This window comes from Fusarium proliferatum (genome assembly GCF_900067095.1).
Source record: "Fusarium proliferatum ET1 genome assembly, contig: FPRO_scaffold012, whole genome shotgun sequence".
Taxonomy (NCBI): Eukaryota; Fungi; Ascomycota; class Sordariomycetes; order Hypocreales; family Nectriaceae; genus Fusarium; species Fusarium proliferatum.
Window position 1 is genome coordinate 1334632 of NW_022194801.1, and position 24979 is coordinate 1359610.

General features: G+C 47.1%; 10 protein-coding genes across 10 annotated transcripts; 5 read left to right on the plus strand and 5 right to left on the minus strand.

Moving 5' to 3' along the window:
- Positions 1-863: 863 nt before the first annotated feature.
- Positions 864-1466, plus strand: FPRO_13579 (uncharacterized protein; the record flags this gene model as incomplete). Its single annotated transcript, XM_031223047.1, has 1 exon — positions 864-1466. One exon carries the CDS (start codon positions 864-866, stop codon positions 1464-1466), a length of 603 nt encoding a protein of 200 aa, XP_031088445.1.
- A 447-nt stretch (positions 1467-1913) lies between these two features.
- FPRO_13580 (fumonisin cluster-ABC transporter) lies at positions 1914-6673 on the minus strand (the record flags this gene model as incomplete). The annotated part of the gene is made up of 5 exons (XM_031223049.1): positions 1914-2610; positions 2681-2809; positions 2842-3291; positions 3346-6398; positions 6458-6673. The coding sequence occupies 5 exons, from the start codon at positions 6671-6673 to the stop codon at positions 1914-1916; spliced, it is 4545 nt and encodes a 1514-aa protein (XP_031088446.1).
- A 539-nt stretch (positions 6674-7212) lies between these two features.
- On the plus strand, positions 7213-8480 carry FPRO_13581 (fumonisin cluster-longevity assurance factor; the record flags this gene model as incomplete). Its single annotated transcript, XM_031223050.1, has 3 exons — positions 7213-7506; positions 7568-7855; positions 7902-8480. The coding sequence occupies 3 exons, from the start codon at positions 7213-7215 to the stop codon at positions 8478-8480; spliced, it is 1161 nt and encodes a 386-aa protein (XP_031088447.1).
- A 1796-nt stretch (positions 8481-10276) lies between these two features.
- Positions 10277-12495, plus strand: FPRO_13582 (fumonisin cluster-fatty acyl-CoA Synthase; the record flags this gene model as incomplete). Its single annotated transcript, XM_031223051.1, has 4 exons — positions 10277-10659; positions 10723-11144; positions 11211-12343; positions 12403-12495. The coding sequence occupies 4 exons, from the start codon at positions 10277-10279 to the stop codon at positions 12493-12495; spliced, it is 2031 nt and encodes a 676-aa protein (XP_031088448.1).
- A 172-nt stretch (positions 12496-12667) lies between these two features.
- On the minus strand, positions 12668-14531 carry FPRO_13583 (fumonisin cluster-P450 monooxygenase; the record flags this gene model as incomplete). The annotated part of the gene is made up of 2 exons (XM_031223052.1): positions 12668-14177; positions 14242-14531. The coding sequence occupies 2 exons, from the start codon at positions 14529-14531 to the stop codon at positions 12668-12670; spliced, it is 1800 nt and encodes a 599-aa protein (XP_031088449.1).
- Positions 14532-15002: 471 nt separating this feature from the next.
- On the plus strand, positions 15003-16953 carry FPRO_13584 (fumonisin cluster-peptidsynthase condensation domain; the record flags this gene model as incomplete). Its single annotated transcript, XM_031223053.1, has 4 exons — positions 15003-15093; positions 15146-15159; positions 15251-15323; positions 15377-16953. The coding sequence occupies 4 exons, from the start codon at positions 15003-15005 to the stop codon at positions 16951-16953; spliced, it is 1755 nt and encodes a 584-aa protein (XP_031088450.1).
- A 284-nt stretch (positions 16954-17237) lies between these two features.
- FPRO_13585 (fumonisin cluster-short-chain Dehydrogenase) lies at positions 17238-18341 on the minus strand (the record flags this gene model as incomplete). Its single annotated transcript, XM_031223054.1, has 1 exon — positions 17238-18341. One exon carries the CDS (start codon positions 18339-18341, stop codon positions 17238-17240), a length of 1104 nt encoding a protein of 367 aa, XP_031088451.1.
- An 818-nt stretch (positions 18342-19159) lies between these two features.
- FPRO_13586 (fumonisin cluster-P450 monooxygenase) lies at positions 19160-20730 on the minus strand (the record flags this gene model as incomplete). The annotated part of the gene is made up of 4 exons (XM_031223055.1): positions 19160-19190; positions 19253-19419; positions 19497-20609; positions 20662-20730. 4 exons carry the CDS (start codon positions 20728-20730, stop codon positions 19160-19162), a joined length of 1380 nt encoding a protein of 459 aa, XP_031088452.1.
- A 538-nt stretch (positions 20731-21268) lies between these two features.
- FPRO_13587 (putative fumonisin cluster-tricarboxylate transporter) lies at positions 21269-22429 on the plus strand (the record flags this gene model as incomplete). The annotated part of the gene is made up of 5 exons (XM_031223056.1): positions 21269-21368; positions 21426-21446; positions 21539-21673; positions 21729-21876; positions 21931-22429. 5 exons carry the CDS (start codon positions 21269-21271, stop codon positions 22427-22429), a joined length of 903 nt encoding a protein of 300 aa, XP_031088453.1.
- Positions 22430-23082: 653 nt separating this feature from the next.
- Positions 23083-24582, minus strand: FPRO_13588 (fumonisin cluster-fatty acyl-CoA Synthase; the record flags this gene model as incomplete). The annotated part of the gene is made up of 1 exon (XM_031223057.1): positions 23083-24582. The coding sequence occupies one exon, from the start codon at positions 24580-24582 to the stop codon at positions 23083-23085; it is 1500 nt and encodes a 499-aa protein (XP_031088454.1).
- Positions 24583-24979: the final 397 nt, after the last annotated feature.

Sequence of the window (24979 nt, forward strand, 5' to 3'; positions counted from 1 at the left end):
TCAGACATCGTTACTCAGCAAAGGAGCCAGCAAAATCTTCATCATATCTCGGCTAATAACGGATCGTATCTCTTCGCAGGCAATGTCAGTCACGTCAGCCTTCCACATTGCGAAAAGGCTCCTCGTTAGTTAAGGGTTTTAATTCTTCTTTCTACTCTCGCTTTCCAGACATAGCCAGTTCTGAGGATATCATTAAGAAGTGCCGTGATGCTCTGTTCGTGAGCCATCCTGATGTCGACAGAGCCGGCATCGCCGAGGCGAAGGGCCAGAGAGCACCCGGAACGTGCGAGTGAATCCAAGAGGACCCTCAATATCAAGCATGGCTTGAAAAGAAGACTCCCCTCTTCTGGATATCGGGTGGTCCTGGTACAGGCAAAACGGTCATGTCACTCTTTCTCTCGGAACAAGTCGAAAAAGTCTGTCAAGGCACAGGCGATCACTTTTTATTTTATTTCTGCCGATTTCAGCACGACTGCTATAACAAGCCCGGCAACCTTCTACGAAGTCTTTCGTATCAGCTGCTTAGTTTTAGCACTGATGTATCCGCCGTTTTGGAGGTCTTCGGTTACTTGGACACCGAGGAGAAAGCAAAGAATGCGCTGTCTAGCCTGGAGTGTCTGTGGAAGATCCTAGAAATTCTTCTATCACAAGCCGATCTATCTACGGTGTACTGTATTGTCGATGGGGTTGATGAATGTCAGTTGATCTGCAAGTTTCGGGATTACTGTACCTAAGCGGTTGGACGCAACGGACCGCTCAGGCTGGCACTCATTGGACGAGATATCGATATACTCGGCATGGCCACTCACTGTCGACGCCAAAGCTTTCCCTCTGAATCGGCCCCGGATACGGAGTTCGAAAACATGGGTGCCATAGATGTACTTACTGGTATCAAACTTGATCCAGATCATGGCGAAAATATCGACAGCGATATTGCAAGATTCACCAGGTGGAGCCTGGAGCCTCTGCAAAGAATACGCGGTTTTGAAAGCATCCATTCTCAAATCGAACAAACTCTACTTGCCAGAGCAGAAGGCACGTTTTTGTGGGTTAGTTTCGTGGTCTATGAGCTATCTAAAAAGAGAACCTGCCTTCAAGTTCTCGAAACGATTCAAGATATACCACCAGGTCTGCATCCGATAGTCGGAAGAATGCTGCACCAAATCGACCCGAAACACCGTGATATCAGTGCGAAGATCCTCGAATGGATTGCAATAGCCATAAGACCTCTGACGCTTCGCGAGTTAGCCTACGCTGTTGGGAGTGGCATCGAGTGTATGGCAGATAGAATTGCCATTTGCCAACCACTTCTAAAACTGGATGATGACCGGGTTTTATTTTTCCACCAATCCGCCCGAGAATATCTCCTCAGAGACCAGACAGATGAAGATCCTACTGCCGAACTCTTTCGTGTGGAGGCAAGCAAGTGTCATGGGGAAGCCGCCCACAAATACCTGCAGATCTGATACAAGGTGGATCGGCGCTGATATATACGGTTCGATCCGAGCAACTATCGACAGTACGACTTCTCCTTGCTTACGGCGCTAATATCAGGCTTGTGGATGAGCATGGGAGAACAGCTTTGGAATGCGCCTGCGCAATGTCTAGAATAATGCCTGGAATCGGCCAATCCGATGAGATTAAACAGGTGTTAATGGAGCATGATGAGGCAATGGGCCGTTCTGCAAGATAATAAGGACGTCAAACAATGTTTACTTTACATTTAGTACTTACTTGTGTTTGGAACCTTATCAGTTATGCCAGATCTCCTCGATGTTATCCGAGTTGTCGTGCTGAGAGGATCTCAACGCACTGAGTTCTCTCTGCTGATTTAAGCTCTCAGCCACAAGTCTCAACTGCAAATAACACATATAGCTCGATCTCAACGCATGCTCATACTAAGAGTATATTATTCAAACTCTGGACGCTTCCCATAGTGCTCTGAACCTTCCCTCTTTCGCTTCCAGGAGCTCAGCTGGATGACCATCTTCAACTATAGTCCCAGCGTCTACTACAAGCACCCGGTTAAAAAAGGGTTCCTGAGAATCCGAACCAACTTGCCCTACGCTGTTCAGTCCAGCGATAAACTCAACTCTGTGGGTGACCATGACGACTGTGTACTCGCAAAACTCACGCTGGATAATCCTATGCATTATCCCTTCTGTCTCAAAATCGACAGCAGAACTAGGCTCATCGAGTAGAAGAAGCCCACCGTGCTGTGCTTGACCTAACATCAATTGCGCCTTGGCTCTCTTCCTCAACACAGCACGGGCGAGACTGAAAAGCTGTCTCTGTCCCTGGCTGAGAGCGTCCGAATCCATAGCCGCGGTCAAATCTCCTCCTTGTGCGACAACCACATCCCATAGATTCACGTCCTCCAAGACAGATCTACATTCAGCAGCATTGGTTATAAAAGGTTCCATGTTTTGTAGCCATGATGAGCCTTTGGGAAGGAAGATGGTATCTTGTGGGACTGCAAATATTCTTTCCCGCAAGATCGAAGGATCAACATTTTGAATGGAGATGCCATCGATGGTTATAGCGTCCTCTCTAGTATTCTGTAGCGGCTTCAGCATACAGAGAAGAAGTAGAAAGATAGAAGATTTCCCACTAAATGTTGAAAAAGCAGTAGGTTAGTAACTAAGTCGATGCTGAGTAAAGTCTTGATAGCTATACAGACCTTCCTGTCCGGCCACAAATGGCCACTTTCTGTCTAGCATTAATATGGAAACGCAAGTCCCTTAGACATAGGGACTTTTCATTCACTTGCTCATTGTAGCTGCTTCCTCGGTTGTGAGCAATTTTCAGCCTGTCAAACTCTGGGAAGATTGGTTTACTCACTTATAGGATGCCGAGATCTCATTAACGTTGATGGAGCCTCTATGAGGCCATCCCAGAGGTGGCACCACCTCCTGGCCTTCTGCACACTCACGATGCGGGCTTTCAGAGAGAGCTTTCAGCCGACTGACGGCGCCCATTGAAATTTCCAGATTGGCATAGCTTTTGACACAATTGGTGAGAAACTGACCAATTTGCATCAGGGATATCAGTCCTGCACCGGCAAATCCTGTTCCATGGCCTTTAAGCTGAGTAACGAGTACAACGGTAAATAACGCCAGCAATAAAACAAAAGTGTTAAGGATAAATAGGAGCCAGCGCTGAACCATGGCCAAAAGATAGGCAGGGCGTTGGGAGACGTTGAGTAACCGCTCATTCTGAACCAGATATTCTTTAGTCCAGTCTGCTGCACGTATAGTAGCGATTCCATTGTCTGATTCAAGGAATTGTTTGCTGCGATACTTGAATTAGATTAGGTAAAACAATAAGTCACAGTATAAAACCTACTAAAGGGGACTTTTTGCCTCCAGGTCTAGGAGACGAAGCTGACGAGATGTCCTTAAATAGAATTTGGTGACAAAGTACAGGAAGAAAAAGCATATAGGATAGGATGCGGCCATGTATGGAGATGATGCAGCCAGGTTGCCAGCCATCCCGAGAGAAGCTGCGACATCGCTGGCAAATTGGATTAGAGAGGCAGGGAGAGCGCCATCCACAAGAGTCATGTCTTGTGAGAAGTAATTCGTGAGAGTGCCCAGATCTACCTTGGCAAAGAAATATAGTGGCGCTCGAGTTACAGCCCGCAATGCCGATAAGTGCACCGCTGCCCCAGATATCAAAGCGAAGTAAGTCAGTGCCAGATACATGGTCAGCAATTCGCTGAGAAGGGCAAAGATCTGAAACATGGCATAGATACCATTCCAGAAGGCCTTGGGATGATTGTGTCTGGTTGAGTCAGAGTCTGATAGCCACCATTTCAGCCAAATGTTGGGAAAGCTGTAGAAGAACCCATAGGATACGGACGACGTGATGAAGGACATGATGGCTAAAAGAGGAACAGCTCGGAAGTAGTGTCGATAGACTGTCATATCACCATTTTGACGTGCAGAATTATCCGTGTCGCTGTTCACAACATCTTGGTCGTCAGGACCGCGACTCGAGGGAGTGCGCCTAGGCTTCGGTCGTATTTGCTCCAGTGGCTGGTCGCTTCCCATGTCTCCGAGCTGGTTCGGATCTGTGATTTGTACGTTTTCCTGAATGCACAAATTCTGCAAATGACTGTCGTAGACCGACAACTCTTCCCAGCTGCCTTGCTCGATAATTTCACCTGTTTCATTCAGTAGAACGATATGATCAGCCCACCGGGCGTACTTGACTGAATGAGTAGAAAATACCACAGCCGGCGCATTCTCCCTTTTCTTTAGAAGCCCGTTTGGACTTAGAACATGTTGGAAAAGATGGTGTTCCGTGTGAGTGTCGAGCCCGCTCAGAACATTGTCCAGTATTAGAAGTCGTGTGTCAAGATAAAGGGCCCTGGCAATGGCGATGCGCTGTTTTTGACCACCGCTTAATGTCGTCCCTCCACTTCCTACTACCGTCGCATCACCCTCCGGCAATTCGTTCAAGTCGTATGGGAGCATCGACGCCTTAATAACCTCCAGGTAGCGCACTGGGTTCCACCTCGAGAAGCCAATAATGTTTTGCTTGATGCTGCAGTTTCGTAGGAAAGGTACTTGGTCGCAATAACCAATTCTACAGCTAGCGTCGTGATCCAGAACAACCTTTCCGGTCGCGAATAGCGTTTCGCCGAGCAAGGCTTTGCACAATGTCGACTTCCCTGATCCGACGGGGCCAATAATGACAGTCAAGGCAGAATAGTTGACTGTCAAGTTGATATTCCTGAGGCACGGCTGCCCTTTGCTCTGCCATCCAAAACTTGCATCAACAAGTCTTATGGCTGAACCTCTAGGCGCGTTCAATGGCTCGATATTGATCTTTTCACCACTCGAGATCGAGGGCGTATCCGTAATTGAATGTGTAATTAAGCGAGGGTCCTTTCGTGTATCAAGTTCAAGAAATGCTTGAATGCGCTGAAGACATGCAAATGCCGACATTAGCGGTGAAACAGAGCGGAAGATGCTTCCAAGCGGGACGGTCAATAACGCGAGAAGGGCAATCGCAGTATAGACCTTCTGGGAGGTAAAGTTTGGCGACTTGGTGGCTGCGAGCATAATTCCTGGTGCTGTCAAATCTGGTGCAAATGCGATGATAAGTGACGCGATCTGTAGTCTCCGGATCCCACGGCTGGCTCGTAGTTCCGACTCTCGGGCCTTTTGGATGGTGGCTTCAAGCGGGAGAGTCATCCCAGAGACCTTGAGGTGCTTGATTTTGGAAATCGCGTCGGCAGTTATGGCTACGCGATTCTGTATTTTGCCCATCCATACTCTTTGGTAGACACCAACGTATCGGCCCAAGGCGAAGACGCCGAGAAAGGAGAGTAATACAAGCCCGATCGGTGCTATGAAAGCTATGCCCACTTGTCGCCATAGGAACCACGCCGCGAGTCCTGCCTCTATAATATTTGCCCACAGCTCATGCAGGTTGAGAAAGCCCTTATGTATTCGATCTAGGTCAGTGCTCATAAGAGTTACTGATGCTGTTCTGTCGGTGTTGGTCAAGCTCAGATCTAATGTCTTGTGGAATATGGCGCTTGCTAGACAACCGCGAACTACGCAAAGCAGTCTTTCATGGAAATACCAGTACAGAGAAGTACAAATGCATATGCCACCATAAATCAAGACGGTAGCCCCTATCAAACCCCAGCTGTAATTGTGAGGTTGATCCTCTTCCAAGTATCTGAGAATTGCCTGTGTCAGAAACGCTTGCGCAAGAGAAAGGCCGATTAGAGCGACCCTGGGCAGCACAGGCAGGAGTAGGTGCATGGCCAGGGCTTTACTCAATGCATGGAGTAGTGCATACCGACCATTTCCCTGCGTCTGATGTTTTGTGACAAGGTGAGTGCCACTGTACTTGCGAAATCTTTCGTACAATGCCCCAAGCATGTCTCCATCCAGCGTCGGCAAATCACTCAAGGCAAGGACTTTTTTATACCCGAGGAGGAGCAGCCCTCCAAGCCACATGAAAGAACTCAAGCTATACACTCCACTGGTTGAGTCCTGGATTTCTTTGACATCGCTACTGTCCCAATCTGGCTCCGATTGACGGCGAGATTCCAGCCAAGTGGAAAAGGCTTTGATAGCAACAGCTACTGAGAACACGGACGAGTATCCAGTCTCGAGGGATGAGGATGCATTCAGCCATAGCGTTCGATCATGGGCAATATCCAGAAGAAGGCTCAAGCAAAGGTAGGTACTCAGTAGTATCGAAGGTCTCCGAGAATACCAGTGCTCGTAGTAGGAGAGGACTGCTGTAGCCACGCTGGCTACTAGTCCTAGGGCCTGAGCTGAGATAAATAGATGGGATAGAGCATCATTGGGAGATCCTATAGGGCTCAAAATAAGGATAATGATGCGGAAAGCGAAGTAAACAGCGTTGACAATCTGGAGTTAGTGACAGTTAGTCGAGAGTTCATTTCCAGCGCTGCAATTAGAGGATATACGTTTTTTAACACGCCAAGTGGAATGTGATTCCCCGTGATTATCTGAGACTTGGAGACGAGTATCAAGATTCGCACAAAGACCAATGCTGTGAAAACACAAGATGGCGCAATGAAGAAAATGATCAGCTCCAACTTCAGAGTAAAATCAAAATTGCCTCGACAACCTTTAACAAAGGGACCGAAAGAAGCATCCGACAAGCAGCTTTCAAAGTCCATGGCTAGGGACTCTTTCTTGTAGAACAATATTCAACGACTGATACTTTTACTGGTGAAGAAATGCCCTAGATAACAATAAGCTTATCGCAAGGGGCTCACCAGTTGTTTTATTTAACTAGGTCTTGAACTTAGATTCGGAATTCCATTTTAGGTATCCGACGCACAACCTGCCCTTGCCCTAATACCTTCGCTCCCTGCTCAAAAGCCGAAATCTAGTTTTTTAGAAATTGGAATTTACCTTTGTAAATGTAATTTTACACTTTCTGGTTTCTTATTTGCTGTAAGCAGCGATTTCTCCTCAGTATTTTGGTTTTGCAACATCATGGCCACTACAGTTGGGACCCCGCCCCAAGCCGGAACCTTACGGCCTTTCAACTATAAACCAGGTAAAAAAAGGGTTCCGTATATCATGTGTGCAACATATCTCTGGCTTCGGATGCATCGCACTGGTATCCTCACGTTGAATATATTGAGAACTTTGCCCTAACGAAGACATTGCTGACTTCTTGCTCTCATCTATAGGGTTCCCATTACTTGTGATGACACTGCTCTATATTGACTGCTCTATGCCTCAAGCAGTACCTTATACCTCCAAGTTTCTTTGGATTTCTCACCGACAGTCGTCTACTGGGTTATACTCTATCGGCAACGGTGATGTATGCTTCGTCCTTTTCAAGGTACTCACCCTGTCATGGCTTCGAGAAGGTTGTATGGAATATCTGCTGGCCCCATTTGCCGCAGCAATGGGAGTGGCGAAGAAAAGAAAACGCATCCGATTTTCAGAGCAGGGCTGGGTCCTCATGTATTACACTGTATTTTGGCCGTTAGGAATGGTACTCTTTGGACTCTCGTTCAGTACAACCTATGGAATTCCGCTTTGCTAACGAATTTCAGTTCATTTGGACCAAAGAGTCTCATTTTGCAAACATGGACCATCTTTGGACTGGTTGGCCACAACGAGATATTGATGGGCTGACCAAGTTTTACATTTTGACGCAGCTATCTTATTGGATACAGCAAGTCATCTCGGTGAACATTGAGGCTCGTCGAAAGGACTACTGGTTAAATGTAGTACATCATTTTATCACCATCACGCTCATTCTCGTATCGTATGTCTATCATCACACCCGAGTCGGAGTTTTGATCTTGGTTATGATGGATGCTATAGAGATACTTTTCCCAGTACGTTTCACCAGGCGCCATCTCGCAACAATGCTGATCTTGGTAGTTTGCCAAATGCCTCAGATATCTGGGCTATACTACTCTTTGTGATGTAGTCTTTTGCCTATTCTTCATAACATGGGTGTTATCCCGCCACATTTTGTATCTCATGACTTGCTGGAGTGTGTACTCAGATGTTCCTCGAATAATGGAGGCGTCTTGTTTCATAGGCTCTGCCGGTAATCTCCATGGTCCTCTGCCTGTTCCCGACGACTGGTGGCACTTGATTGAACCATGGCTCTACCCCAATGGCATTGTTTGCCACAGCAACGGCTTTAGGATCAGCATCTTGGTATATCTCCTTCTTCTTCAAGTCTTGATGATGATGTGGTTCGGATTCATCTGCAAAGTTGCCATTGGCGTCCTCGATGGAAGGGTGGTAGATGATGTGAGGAGCGACGAAGAAAGTGACGAAGGGCCTCAGATTACTGAACTTGAGAAAGATGCAAATTCTTTTGCAACTGTTTCTAGCTGGCAGGAATCTCGACTACAACCCAGACATAGTGCTCGGTCTAGTAGCGCAGCACAAATAGGGAATGACGGCAACGGCTACTTGAAACGCAAAGCTCATGGCAAGGAGGAGTAAAATAATGAGGTTAGACTATAAAATATTGGTGTAACGCATCGGCCTATCAAGCCATGAGCATTCTATGATGCAATGCATCCTTCCAGATCCAGATATATCATCACCGCCTCAAGCTCAGCCAGCACCTATTGATTGACCTGAACCTCCCTATCCTCGATTTCCGACTCCTCCGTATCAGATCGGTCGTCCTTAGCGATGCCTAAGAATATCAATCGGTACGCGTTTCTAAACAGACAATAGAGCCATATGATATTGAAGGTCTGCAGGATAGCCAAAAGTCCAAAAGTGATGCATTGGGATAATCGGCATTTGTACTGTTGTGCCTCCCAGTCAAGCTCGAATGGACCAATGGTGCGAAATTCCGCCAAAACTGAGTACAGAGTTCGCTAGTTCGTATAATGCCGTAATTAAATCCAGGCAAGGACGCAAAAAGAGAAAGCTGGTGTCTGAAGGCGGTGTCCAAGGTAGTTGAGTGATTTGGAAGTCTGCAGTAAGGCATTGCTATTAGAAGTGTCTTTCAAAGCTCAGTAAGTGACTCACTGCTAAAAATAGGTCGCTGATATCGTGAGTAATATATACGGAGATGCCAATATGCGTGAAATGGAACCTGTAGCTAAGGGCGATAAGGGCAATGGTGATAATGTGGTGTAATGTAAGTTCCATATGGTCCTTTCGAGGTTTCTCCAGATGGAGCACCAGAACAACACTTTGTTGCACCCAATAGGCTGCTTGAAATAGATAATAGAATTTGATAGCTGGCCCAAGGTTTCGATGAGGGTATGAGTGGTACATGCCCTGTGTTCGAAAAAGCCACAACCCTGGCGTAGTCTTCATGACATATAGTCCAAAAGGCCCCATTAGAGCCAAGTAACACGCTGTGTACATTTGCTCCATAAAGCGTTGCTGTTTTCCCGTCGTCAAGATATTATTTCTGCGCGCCAGAGGCCGCAAAAGGCTCTACATCATGAACTTGCGGGCGAGAAATAGAGCATTGGTATAGAAGCCAACACTAGCCAAATCCCATAGACCCTTTTCATACTGGGTTTGGGGCGATACTATTCCGTCAGTTGTATAGCCATTTTTGTATGACAACAGGATAAAATGGCTGAAAACGTTGGATTGGACCGGGTGTATGATATAAAGAGCAGGGAGCACGATGGGGAAGAAGAGTGGCAAGGCCCAGCTGTACCTCAGAAGAAAACGTCGCGATCGCGAAGACCTTGTCCGCTTTTGAGATTTTTGAGCATTTTCTTCTACGATGTGTCGTTGGTCGCGTTGTTTATTTTGTTTGATTGTCAATGTCCACAAGCCGTTCTCTCGGCGCGGTTTTCGCCAGACAGATGTAATGGGTTTGAACATAAGAAATCAGCTAGATCAGTGAAATGGGGCGGAGTAATGCAGGAACAGGCTGCGACAATAAGAGACACGCTGTTTGCCGTATCATTAATACTCATGAGTCGTCAAGGGTATCCCTGCATAGGGTACCTTTACACCCAGTTTTGCATCCGATCAGGTTTGGTAACTAGTACGGATTGAGATTTCCGAGCTTGGTGTACTCTACCGGAATTGAAGTGGAGTGAACTGAAAAACCTAGATGAGCTGAACCGAACCGGCTCAATGCAGGGCCCCGATATCTGATAGCTAATATGAAGTAGTATCGGAACGAAACTTGGCATAGCTCCGTGATTGCAAGTTAAATGGATAATTACTGGCACTCAGTTGCTAATGACGTGGATTATTATTCCATTTACCTTGGTTACCCCGGACTTTCACCTGGCAAGAGAAATTGGCCCACCATGTTTCATACAGCGCCCTACACTATTGAGTCTCCGGGCTATTTGAAGGTGGCAGGCGAGAGTCTTCCTCGTCGCCATCCTCGAGCCAAACATGGTCTGTTGGAGCGCCCTACCGACGGGGTGCGAACAGTCTTCGATATCGTGCGCAATAGCGCTAAACTGTACCCTCATCACAAGACCGTTGGTACCCGCAAACTCATCAAGATGCATCGCGAGTTCAAGATCATAGAGGACAAAAAGAAAGAATGGGTATACTATGAGCTGGGGCCTTATAATTATTTGAACTATTCACAATACGAACAGCTCACCATCGAGATCGGCTCAGGACTACGCAAGTTAGGACTTTCTAGCAGCAGTAAGGTTTATTTGTTTGGTACGACTAGGTATGCTTTCCTCTTAAAAGTCACACTTTGAGCCAGTCATCTGATCTTGTTCCATATGAGAAGTGCAAATTGGATATCCATGTCACACGGATGCGCTTCCCAAGGGATTCCGATTGTCACAGGCTATGATACGCTCAGTGCCAAAGACATTCAATACTCTCTATCCCAAACTCAATCTGAGGCGATATATCTTGATCCGCATCTCGTGGGTACTGCAGATATTGCACTTGAGAATTCTCAAGTCAAAACCGTGATTATCAATACAGATTGCATATTTTCTGGGGACTACGAAATCGCAGACTTGAAGAGCAAGCACCCTCAGCTCAACGTAATCGCCTTTGAGGAGCTTATCCAACTTGGACGAGACAATTTGACCGAGCCAACTCACATCAATCCGTCTGATCTCTTCTGTATCATGTATACTTCTGGCTCTACTGGGCGCCCAAAAGGTTGCTGCATTTCGCACGAGAATTTTATCGCAGGCAGTAAGTGATGACTTCAATGGTCAGTTCCAAAGTTATAGCGAAGGATAGCTGATGAGATTTCGACAGTTACTGGACTGTTAGGTGGTATAGATGACTTCGTCAGCGACCGAGAACGCGTTCTTGCATATTTGCCTTTAGCCCATATCTTCGAGATGGCACTCGAGAATCTCGTCATGTATATCGGCGGAACACTCGGTTATGGTAATCCAAAGACCCTTACAGATGCGTCCCTCCGGAACTGCCATGGGGATATGATTGAGTTCAAGCCTACTATAATGGTTGGTGTCCCGCAGATTTGGGAGACCATTAGGAAAGCGGTACTTTCTCGGCTCGATTGCTCTGGTATCGTTGCTAAAGCAGTATTCTGGACTGCGTTGGGCCTCAAATCCCTCGCCGTGAGATATAGTCTACCTTACAAAGGCGTATTAGACGATTTGGTATTTGGCAGGGTTCGGCAAATGACAGGTGGACGACTGCGGTATATCCTCAATGGCAGTAGCGGCATCGCCAACGATACCAAGGAATTTCTCTCACTAATTGTGGCAGAGATGCTTACGGGATATGGGCTCACGGAAACATGCGCCAACGGTGCGTTGGGCTCTCCTTTTGAGCAAACAACTAGCGCAATCGGCCCAACTTCCCCGGCTATGGACGTGAAACTCGTTTCCATTCCTGAGCTTGGATACTTCACAGACGCGGACTTTGGCCCTTGTCAAGGCGAGATATTGGTGCGTGGGCCAGTCGTTTTTAAGGGATATTTCAAGGATCCTGAAGCGACTGAAAAAGCCTTTGCCCGGGACGGATGGTTCAGAACGGGCGACATTGGCGAGTTTGATGATCGTGGTCATCTCAAGATCATTGATCGAGTCAAGAGCCTGGTCAAAATGCAAGGCGGCGAGTACATCGCCTTGGAAAAGCTCGAATCCATCTACAGGACATCTCAGGCTATACTTCAAGTCATGGTGCACGCAGATTGCGAATATACCAGGCCGATTGTCATCATTATGCCAAACACGAGATTCCTGCAGGATAAGTTCCGGGAACTTGACTTCAAGGAAGATGGGAGTGCCTTGCGCAGCGAAAGAGTGTCTGCATATGTGCTCAAAGATCTCCTAACTATAGCCAAGGGTTCCGGCTTGTCCAAGATCGAAACGGTGGCTGGCGTTGTTGTGACTGATCTTGAATGGACCCCGCAGAGTGTATGTTCACAGCCCTCCATCTTCGATGTTCATTGGGAGACTTGCTAAATCTAAATCAGGGACTAGTCACTCCAACGATGAAACTTAATCGAAAGTTTATCTTGAGCTACTTTAAAGACGAAGTTGAAAAGTGTATGCAGAGCCTCAGATGAGCTAAAGGACCTGGTTGACAATATGATATATCCATCTCCATGGACAAATGCCGACTGAGGTTTGCAGTCCTGCGCCATCATCAACACTACTATGTTGTAACAAAAAGATTAATTAGAGGTTGAACAGCAACTGTAGATTGTTCTGATGTAAGGAGAAATCTCAGGTCTACCACTATACAACAGCTATTGGTCTCACCCTGACTCCCAAACCTCCAACTATCCTCGATGTTACCCCTCTACTTATCCGGATGTTTCGTTCGTCCAGGAGCGTTGAGTCCTCAATCTGGAACTCGAAATGGAGAACCAGAGTAGCTAGTAGAATAGCAAACTCGGCTCGGGCAAACGACTGTCCAATACAGCTTCGCGGTCCATGTAAAAAGGTCAAGTCAGCATAGTTGCTTCGTGCCTCACTTTTACCGGGGCCTGTCTTCTTAGTTTCCTTTGTTGTAGCTGAACTATCTCCAGCAAGGCCTCGGTCTTGATTGCCTGTGTCGAATTCAGAGTGCTCAGTGGCCTTTGCATTCTCGCCCTTCGGCGACAGCCAGCGGTCGGGATTGAAGTTGTTTGCATCAGAGCCCCAAAGGGCAGAATCACGATTCGTAACGCGGGGTGCCAGGATTATTCTAGTGCCAGCAGGTACCGCTGTTTGGAGAATAGTTGTGTCACACGTCGCTTCTCGCATCGTGAGTGGAATGGGGGCAAAGTATCGCAAAACCTCGAGACAAACTGCATTCAAATATGGCAATTTCAAGTCAATGGCTTCCTGCAACACGTTTAAGCTGGGTCCTTGGGATGTTGGCGAGGTTTTGGGGCTCGGAAAATTTAGTTTGATCTCTGCTCGCAGCCTAGTTTGTATTTCGGGCTGCTTACAGAGAATATATACGGCCCAAGTGAGAGCCGTGGCTGTTGTCTCGTGCCCAGCAGCAAGAAAGGTCATAAGCTGATCAATCAACTTCTCGTCCGAGAAGCCACCGTTCAAGAGAGCCACGGTGAGAATATCACTACCAAGTCCGTCTCCCCCAGATGGTAGAAGTCTGATTTGCTCCTGTCTTTGCCGAATAAGTTCTAGACACTTGGAGCGGATGACCTGTATGCCATGATGCATTCGCTTGTTTCGCCGTAATGGAAGCCAGTTCACCAGTCGGTCAGGGAAAATGAGCCTGAGGACAGCGAGAAAGATAGCCTCCCGAGATGGCTCAAATATCATGCGATAAGCTTGGTGCAATTGGCTATCGGCATTCTGGATGGCATCAAACCCTTGGCCCATTCCAGCGATGCCGATGATATCCAAGGTGGCTCTGCTAGCCCAATCAACAATATCTATGACTGTCTCCGTACCTGAGGAACTTTGCTGTCTCTCAAGGACTTGCTTCTCGAGTGCCGTCGCAAACTCTCCAGCAACATCCCAGAAGATAGGGTAGAGGTTTTTGATGTGCCGATAGTTGAACGCAGTCTGTAAAACCTTTCTCTGGAATTTATGCTCGCTCCCTTCAGCGAGCAAGACTCCCATTCCAGTAGCTTGCTTCAATTCTGATACAATAAGGTCTGGTTTGCGGAAATTATAACTCTTGGTCGTGAGGACCTCGGCGAGGGCTTTGGGAGATATGACTAATATTCGTTCGACGCCCAGAAAACTTCGGTAGCGGGCCAAATCAATGGGCTCGTTGGACATTGAATTGATCCTGGAATGTATACTACGTCAATTTCAAGGTCGCCAAGCGCGTGTATGTTGAAATCCTGACATACCAGTCGCTCTGAGGAATCCCTCTTGGCTCTGTGACCAACCTCAGTGTTTCCTTACTCAACCAGCCATCACTTGGAATATTGGGTAGGTGTCGCAATGGGGAAAAGAAAGTGGGCCAAATGATGGCAGACCAAATGAAGCGACTGACCACAAGCAAAGGAAACGTTTTGCAGAAAGTCCCGATGTAGTGGCATAGCGTCGAGTATAGCGAGCCACTCCCGCCATGATCCAGACCATAAGACCAGATTGCCGATAAGACAAGAGAAACCGCAGTAGTGTTCAAGCCGCGCATATTGCCTGTGCTCGGATTGTCGAACGGAAATTATTTTTCAGGCGGGTTCGAGGGATAGCGAAATTTCACAGAGAGTCGGAAACACGTTTTGGGAAACCGAAAGCTAATTAAACATGCGGACGTCAGCAGCTTCAGACGAAGCCGACTTTGCCGAGTCTTCCTTCACACTGGCTAACAATCCTGGTCTCGGATAATGGCTAAACAGTAGGTAAAGCTGCAGTAAAGCGGGACACAGTGGGTTTAACCCCTGACTAAGCGAGCACTGGCCTTTATTCTCGGAAAAATGCACTGAGGTAGCCGTAGGAAATTCAACAATCCACTACCCTACATCTAAACACGCATTTTCAGTATTAAGGGCTTAATGCTCCGACTTTCTATAGTGTCTGAACTTGTTATATCCTCTCTAGTAATTAGAATAAAACCTACGTCCAGAACTTATACCTTTTGTCCTGTCTTGTTATTATACACAAAATGAATTCGGTAGAGCAGCTCCGACAAATATGGTCTAAGGTATTGGCAGTACCAGCATCCGAGATTGAAGATGATGATTCTTTCTTTGACTGTAGGTTTCTACTATCTTATTAGGTGTAGTATTTGCTAACTTTATATGAAAGTAGGAGGCGATTCAGTACGTAAAAACCTCGGCCCAGACTCGTCTGATTTTATGGGAGTCTTCACACTGAAAAGAAGCCGGAACTAATTGCATATCATGTGACCAGGTCAAAGCCATTCAGCTCTTATCCGAAGCGGCACAATCCGCTATTACTGTCGATCTGCAAACTTTTTACGACAGTATGTACTAATTCATTTGAAATTTTAGCATCACGACTAACGGTTAGATCAAGACTCGACTGTGAAAGACTTCTGGAGCATCATCAGCCCACAAGTTCAAGGCAGGAATGGCTGGGGGCCAGTCAACCGCAGTTGTGATAAGTCAACCGGCAGAACGGACGATTGGGTTGGTAGAAAGAAGACAGATATCAACCTAGAGACAGTGGAAAGGGCCCTGAAGGAATTCAACATAGAACGAGAGTCTGTATGCCAAATTGCGCCTATCAGTCCCATTCAAGGTGAGCTCCAGCAGTCAGGGAACGATGTACCGCAAAGCTTCATGTTCCGTCTAAAGGTTGCGCTAATCCGGTTCATACTGATAGAATTCTTTCTTCATTTGGGGTTAAATGGCAATGTCGGTCTTATCAACTACGTCTACGAAGTCGAAGGGCGCGACCTGAAACAAGGCTTGGCTCAGCTAACCAAGCATCTGGAAGCCAAAAACCCAATCTTTCGTACGATCATCATAGAGGACGACACTGGAAAGTTCACTCAAGTCCGGCTTTCATACGGCTTGTCAACCTGGACCTATCCTACCGACTTGCAGACATATCTCAATGACACAATGACTGAAAAGCAACGCCTCGGTGCGTCTTCAGTACGATACAGCCTTGTACTCGGGGACGAGCGACACCAAGGAAAGAGCTTCTTTGTTATCAGTTTTGATCACACGCACTGCGATGCCTTCTCTCGCTATCTGATCGACAAGGAAATACGCCAGATACTGGAGCAGCCGGCGGAATATTCTAGCCTGCAGAATCCTGAGCGACCTTGGTATGGGGATTTTGTCGAGCACAATCGCGCCCATAACCACGATGACAGACTATCCCAATACTGGGCATCGTACATGAAAAGTGCCAACCTCGCAAATGTACACCCCCTCAACGAGGCCGTGGTAGGAGGCGAGCTTGATGGTGAATTGGTTGAGATTGTCCCGATTCCAGTTGTCACTCAGTCACGGAGGACGCGCGGTCAAATAAATCCATCCCATGTCATTCTGGCCGCCTGGGCCATGGCCCTATCAAAGCACTCTGGTCTCAAGGACATCGCGTTCGGGCTTGCTCGCCATGGAAGATCTTCCGACTCGTTCATGGACTTGAGTCGAGTCATGGGCCCGTTGGTAACAGGGACACCGTTCCGTGTGAAACTTGATGACACCGAAAAAGGAACCGAAAGGTTCCTCAACAAGGTAAAGGAAGAAGTGTTGGAGACGGCGAAATGGGAGCAGGGGGTTGTTCCAAACATCCACCCGGACGCTGAGGGCAACCCATGGGTGCAGTCAATGGTCAACTTGAAGTCAGAGCTATACGGTTTCGGAAACGAATCCTGGACTGCGGATAAGGCCGAGGCGAACATTACAGCAATAAAAATGAGGAGAGACTTGCAGCAGTATGAGTTCAAGAGTAATTGGGCCATACTGCTGTCAACCTTACAAAAGCAAGGTCAGTTGCGACTTCGAATGTACTATCAATCGCAGCTCCTTGATCATGATAAGGCGCAGGCATTCTTCGCAAACTTTAAATTCTTCATAGCGGAACTGGCTAAAGGGTCCGAGGATCCCATTACAAGCTTGTTGGACTCGGATAGCTAGAGTGCTTTGGGAAATTCAGAAGTTTACGCCTCTTGTTCAAACCTTTTTTCATCACGCAGCTCGAGCTCGTGCCTGGACATATTGCCTTACTTCTACCAAGAAATTAAATTGGCCCAGAGAAAAACAAAAGACGAATACAACGCATGGCAAGGGAATGTGGACGAACTGGGGTGAGAAAGATATATCAGCATTAGTAAAACAACAGTTGCGAGGTATGCTATGGTAAGAAATGCCGAAATCAAAGTCTTTTCATGCATGTTTAAGTCATATAGAACGTTTAAGTCCTATGCTTTTGTCATCAATCCCTTCGACATTCCCAAAACCTGACTTCCACTGTCGTATATTTGTTCCCCCAATGTTTTGAAAGGCTTCCCAAGTAGATCTTCTGCAGGGCGAAAATCATAATCAATATGATACCATTCATACGTGCCACGTGCTCCAAAAACAGCGGATTCGTTTTCCCAGAACTCGATCGGGAATCTGCTCTTCACGACCTGTCGAATATCCTCCGGCTTGAACTTGACGCCTAGGATAAAATCTCGATGTGTTCCAGGTTTCAGTGGGAGCAGTCCACGCTCATCGAGCGCGTTCACATGGATCTGTGCAACGTCGTCAACATGGCAGCACAGTGCCTCGAGTCTGATACCTTTCCATGGATTGTGGCGCATGACAACACCAATGCCGAAGATGTTGCTGCCATTTATCACATCAGTTGGTGAAGCGGCCAGGCCTTTAGGCCCAAACACGAAAGATGGCATAATGTTGATAACGTCGAAATGTAGTGGTGAGGTTCCTCCGCCACCACCGGCTGCAGCCAGAAAAGCGTCTGTGGCATTGAGAGCTGCAGTCTTGGCTGCAGTGTAAGCCTTGTGTGAGTTGCCTCGGTAATACTCGGCATCATAGTCAACGTGACGATCCGACGGCGTGATACAGCGACCAGTCGGTGATTGATTCACAGCGGGATGCGGGTCCACGATGGCAGAGGTTGAAGATGTAATGACGACTCTCCTTACAGAAGGACAACTCTGAGCTGCCCGGAGGATATTTTTTGTGCCCTTGACTGCCACGTCGATTATTGCGCCCTTCAGGTCTGTGCTTGGGCCTCGGCGAAGAGCACTTGCAACATGAACAATTTGGGTGACATTTGAAAGAACAGAACCAAAGGCATCTGGTGCCGTGAAGTTGGGAACATGAACGAATGAGATGTCAAGTTTTCCGCAACTAAGAGCTTCTTTGACAAGGCCAGAAGAGAGGATGGCGTCTGCCTGGCTCATTTCACGTAGTGTTACGCGAACATTGTAGCCTGCTTGCAGGATCTTGACAAGCACAGCATAGCCCACGTGTCCGGTTGCGCCAGTAAGAAGTACAAGATCATGGCCCCCATTCATCTTTGATTCGCTGGTGGCATGTGGTGGGCAAGATGACAATTTTGTGTGTTTTGGAAGCTGTGTCTAGTCGTTTATTGCGCCTGGTTCGTATAAAGTTTGCTCTGAAGCAGAGAGAGAATTGAAGAGGATGGGCTTGGACCAGTCAAGGGGCGTGTGACAGCTATTTAGTATTATGTGCAATGAATACTTGATGTTTGATATATGCGACTTGCTACCGAACACCGACAGCATCAAGAGGACCCATAGTTTCTTCGTTATATCATTAGAAAGAGTGGAGATAATGTTCTCATTCTGCCCGTGAGGTAATTGGAATCAAACAGCTACGGTCTAATGCAAGAAACGAGGATGGTATGGGCAACCAGAAACTTAGACATCAGAAATTCGTATATTGCGGATAACCCAATTCGGTATCCGAGCATCAAGTGACCTCATCACTTTTACTGCATTAGGTACCCGAAGTGTCTATCCAATCAGCTGCTTCCCCTTCCTCGGTATAGCCAGCTGTGGGGCCGCCTAACTTAGCCTGATTTGAACCGCGTTTTTAACGTTGTTCGAAAAGCAAAGATACTTTCTCTTCTTATAAGCTACATAGACAACTGAGAAGGTAATAAAGCTATTTAAAAATAGTGCATATGTATAGCTAGATCTTATAGTCTAAATTTAATGGTACACCCAACCTTGCTTAATCTATCTCTTACTTCTGTGCGTGTATAAATTTTACCATTAAGGGGCGTTTCTCCCAGAAAATATACATCTTTTGATCCAGGAGCCAGTTTCCTTTATCGGAGCACAACTCTATATCATAATGCCATAACACCTTACAAAGAATCAGGCGCATCTGATGATAAGCTAGACTAATAGGTAGATGTGTCAGTAAGACTCATTTTTCAAAGATATTAGGGTCTACTAACTTCTGTCCAATGCAATTTCGGGGGCCAATCAAAAAAGGTTGCAGAATACCTTTCCGATCATTCTCATATCCAGTATCTGGGAGCCATCGCTCTGGAGTGAAAGAGTACGGGTCTTTGAAGTTCAATTCGGAGTAATACGCCGCGCATTGTGGTATCGTAAGTCGGATCTATATCAATGACACCAAGAACCTGGTTAGACAGACGACGCGAGATCGAGAAGCAGTATGTCTTAGGCAATACTTACGCGACCTGGAATGTGCTCTCCGAGCACGTCGGCTCCAGTCTTGGGCGTGAGGCGAGAGGGCCCGATGGGAACAGGTGGATAACAGCGTAACCCTTCGCTGAGGCACGCACTGAGATACGGCAGCCTAGCAAGATTCTCAACAGTAAGCTCCTCACTAGACCCAAAGCTACCACGGATTTCCTTGACGAGCTTTTGCAACTTTTCAGGGTTCTTCAGTAGCAAGTAAGTCAGGCCGCTAAGCAGTGTAGCCGTCGTTTCTGTACCAGCGATCATGAAGATGTCCGCATTAGCATGCATCTGAGCGCGTGTTAGGCCTCGTCCTTCTGGCTGGCTAAGAACCAGGTTCCAGATGTCTGGTCGATCAAGGCCTCTTTCGAGCCGCCGATTGACACGCTCAACAGTGTGCCTCTTATGGATCTCGTGTGCCCTTTGGATTGATGGTGGCGAGAACTTTCTAACTAGCCACGGGAGTGGGGGAAAGTCGAAGATGAAGAGAAATATTCCAACGGTCTTGATGTCGTGGAAAAGGTTCTGGACCCATTCTGTATACGAAGAATTCTTCAGCAGACCAAGAGGTTCTCCAAAGGTGAGATCGCCCATGATGTCAAAGGTAGTGAAATTGTACAACTTGACTGCGTCAAACTCTTGATTGCTGTTGTCATCGATGCCTCGGCGAATTAGGTCAATAAGCTGGTCACTGTACTTTGAAAGGAGAGGTTCCTGCTGTTTCAGAGCTCTGTCAGAGAAAGCAGGCAAGAAGAGACGTCTGACACGGTTATGCTCCGCATCATTGGCCTCCGAGAACATGCTGGGAACATCATCGTCGCGAGACGGAATGGTCCAGTCGATCCCGTTCTGCTCCTTTTTACCGGGCTTGTAGGCGTATATGTCTCTCCAAGCGTCGGGGTTCACGTAGCTGATCATGTCTGGAGCGATACGCACGATCTCACCGTATCTAGCATGCTGTTCCCGTAACCACGGCGCGACGTTCCCCGTAGACATGGCCCAATGGTACCTAAGACTGGTGGCACCAGCGATCGTTGGTCCCGGGAACTTGGACGCTGGATGGAGGAAGATGTTGTACATAATCACACCAATTCCAATCAAGACCAGCTTGACTCATTGGTTAGCCTTGACCATGTCTAGATCATCTTTTACAGCATACCATTGCCACAATTGTAGCAGCTAAGCATAGCGACGACCTGGCATCCCAGATGGGTTCAATGTGATACATGTCGGATTTTGAGACAAAAATTGAGATCTTAAATCTCCCTTGAAAACGACAGATGGGATGATCAAGGAGGACAGTATTGATATTGTTATAAAATTGTAGGTGCGCGATGGATTGCTAGCCACACAATGCAAGACTATCTCAGGGAACTTATTTATGCTGCATGCACAAATGCCTTTCCGGAGAAATAGAAAAGAGATGGCCACCACAGATCGCTCAACCAGTCCACCCATTCAAGTCGGTGACGGAACTGGAACAGTCTGCTTAGGCTTACCGATCGGAGCGATCTGCCGGCGTCTCGGTCCGGTATTCTCGGCAGATCGTAAACGGATGTCCTGAAGTGGAAACCTGGGGAATTGCCCCAATACACCAGTTACTAGGGAGATAGCGAGTGGGGTGTATGTGCTCTGCTCTCTAGAGGCCCAGTGCCAGCTATGATATTGATAAGGCTGTTGTTTGACTATCAGCATTTTTAAAGAATATTCTTAATTAGAAGCGGTCCTTCTCTGACAATTTTTGCTGTCTGTCTTGAACTACCACAATGTCCCTCTATAATATACCTGTAGCACCAGTAGGACACAGGACTTCGGATACATTTCATTCGCTAATTGCAGGGTCTGTTGCTGGTGGAATTGAGATAGGCATGTTTTTAACCATCCACTATTGACGTCTTGGGAGCTAACTTGTTGTGATGCAAGCGATTACGTATCCTATAGAATGTACGGTGCGGTGACTCTGAGGCTATGTGTTACCAGCACGACGCCCGTTGCGAAGGGAGCAACAATTCGCTAATCCAGATAATTCAACATAGTTGCGAAAACGCGGCTGCAGCTAAATCAAGATACAGGCCGGAATAAGCAGAATGTACCATGGCCAAAGTTCGGACTACAGTGGTATTCAGGATGCATGCCATTTCTCATAGGCAACTCGGTGAAAACAAGCATCAGCATGTCTCCCATGCTCATAATAACACTTGATGAACTGGCTAATTCACGATTCAGGATTCGTATGCTTCGAATTCTATCAGAAACTACTTACCGACTCCAATGGGAACATATCCAGATCCAGAATTCTTGTGGCAGGCTTCGGTGCTGGAGCGACTGAGTCGCTTCTGGCTGTAACACCGACTGAGCTAATCAAGACAGTGATGTACATTCTAAATCCCTTTCCCGTTCTTCTCAAAATCATTCTGACGTGTAGCAGTATTGAGGACCGCAGATTAGAGAAGCCTAGAATCCAGAATTCGATTCATGCAATATCCATCATTGCACGGGAGCATGGTCTGAGGGGCTTCTTCCAAGGATTTTGGCCAACCACCGCTCGACAGTCTGCAGGCAGCGCTATCCGGCTAGGATCCTACACATTCTTGAAGCAAGTTGTGCAATCACGCACCCCTCAGAACAAGAGAATCGGCACCGTCGACACCTTTATCATCGGAAGTCTTGCTGGATTGATCACCGTCTATCTGACACAGCCGCTCGACACTATCAAGACCCGCATGCAAGGGCTTCAAGCAAGAACAAGATATAGGAATTCATTCACTTGCGCGAAAAACATCCTGGAGCAAGAAGGTGTTCTCGCCCTCTGGAGGGGTGCGGTAGCTCGCTCCACAAGACTCGTCATGAGCGGTGGGATTGTGTTTATGGTATATGAGAAAGTGATGGAGGGTTTGGATGTAATTAGCCCCGTTAGAGAGTTATAGACAGTGTGTTGACCCTTTGCTTATCGTAAATGGGTTGGCCTGTATTGTCTGTAAAGTATAGCGGAGCGTGCCATGAAAAGAATTGACTGTATCATGGGAGACAAAGGGGACAAGGATGTATTGATTGATAGTTAAAGCTTGCGACATCTCAACGAGGCATATCAAGGCAACGCACTGGACAAGATTGTATAAGTAAAAATAAAATTCATGTGATAATAACTATGATTCAACTAGTAACCCTCACGAACAGCAGCTTCCCAGCTAAATTACATGTACTCCATATCCAAAACTTGATCTCTGTTCTGCCTCCTGATTTGACCCTATATTAGCCCTCCTTTATCATACAGTTCCGAAAGTAAAGTTCTTCTTGGCTTGCCAGTCCGATTATACGGGATTTCTTGAACAAACAAGACCTTAGGCGTAGGAGCGTCAGCATGCTTCGGCCTTCTCCCCTTTTAATGGATGGTCGTTTCTTACCTTGTCTGGCACCTTAAACATGGCTAAATGGTGACGCATATGCTTTTTGATAACCGTTTGTGTGATTGATTTGGTTGCCGGATTTGTTACGATGGCAAGGCCTGTGTGTCATGTGAGTTGAAGAAATCGTCATGTTGGACCCTGTATTTGCTTCCAAATGCCTCTTCATAGAGCTATCACGTACCAATAATCTCACCGTATATCTCCTCCTTGATCCGGAAACAAGCAGCATCTTTGACTTCATCATGTAACCGAGCCACATGTTCGATTTCGGCAGGGCTGATCTTTTCGCCGCCCTTATTGATAATCTCTTTGACTCTTCCAATCAAGGCCAGGTATTGGCGTGGAAGTATTACACCAAGATCACCTGTACGAAAGAACCCATTTGGGAGAAATGCTTCCGCATTGGCGGTCGGGTTATTTGTATAACCCGCCATGATGTTCTTACCGCGAAGACATATCTCTCCCCGAACACCAAGTTCTTTGGTGAGTCTCGATACAGGATCCTTGTCTTTGGGTTCATCAAGCTCCCCATTGGGTTCGGAGCTCGATGCTCGCTCCGGTGGGAGTATCATGACATCCACAGCGTCGGGAATCGGGTATTGACCTGGCTGTCTCAGGATAGTGATGCTTGTACCCGTGACTGGAAAAGGGTTACAGAATATTGCTGGCGCCGTCTCAGTCATTCCGTAGACCTCCAACAGCGGAACTCCCAATTTTTGTAATCTGTTGAATAAGTAAGGGCTCATGTCACTGCCACCAGAGCGTATAAATCTCAATGTCGTTGGCACACCATCCTTTGGCAGAGGAAATGAAAGTAGAAGTTGATGAAGCGTTGGAACAGCATGATACCATGTAATGGAGTAGTCGTGACAATCTTGCCAGAAGCTTGCTGGGAGAGAAGCCGGTATGACGGCACAGCCTCCCGTGAACAAGGTTGGCAACAAACTCCCTGCAATGCCAATGATGTGGAACAGTGGTGTTATCAATAATGACCGATCTCTTGATGTGAGTCTGTGCGCTGCTATGATTATACGCATTGCAACGAGAAGATTGGTGTGTGTAAGCTGAACTGACTTGGGCCGTCCGGTGGTTCCGCTAGTGAATAACATAAGGACTTTGTCCTCTGCCATAACATCGTCTCGCGAATACTCTGCGCAGGGGGCGGGATATTTGGAAGCTCCAGCTTCATAGGCTACTCGTGATAGTGCGAACCGAAAGCTGAGTCGTCCACTTTGCGGATATGCGTGACATGAGGCCACTAGCAAGCTCAGGTCCTGAGCCGCAAGCACAGCCGCCTGCGCACTCTGCAGCCCATTCGTACTGGATCCAGACGAGATCACAACGACTAGATCCGGCACCATGAGAGAAAAGATCTGCTTGCACTCCTCCCGCGTGGAGTTGGGATGTATTGGCGCCGAAATAGCACGTTGCCGAATCGCTGCAAGCAAAATGGCGACATATTGAAGTCCATTGGGTAATACCAAAGCTAATTTGTTGCCGGCGGAGATGCCAAGCGCAGCGAGATCTTGCTGCAGCGATTGTACTAAGTCAGTAAGATGGGCATAAGAGACCACCTCATCTGACGTGGATGAAGCCCGAGGTATAATAACAGAGGGAGAACCGAGTGTTTCCAGGGCCTCTGGAAGTAAGAGGACATGCGTGAGGGTATCCATAGTGACAAAGTAGTAAATGTGTATTGTGGGAGACCTTGTTGACAATTTCACCCCAAAGAACAAAGAACGAGAATTGGATATTTCAAATAGCTTGAGAAACAGACGGGATGACAGCCTGGCTTCCTTCGCGAGATGCTAGATTCTTTGACGGTAACAGCTGAGTTTGGTTATCCGAGAGGCATCCGTCAAAACGGGTACCATAGTGTGTATTCGACTACATTGTAGTACTCTGTGACAAGTAAGCAATAGGATAACGGATTTGGCATCCGGTGGCCCATCCGGATGATATGTCTAGCTCTAGAGACACTCCGTCTCGGATTTCCACATCCCCTTGAGCTCAATGATATTATATATGACCGTTATAGGCATAGCTGATAGGAAACAAGACAACCAAGCC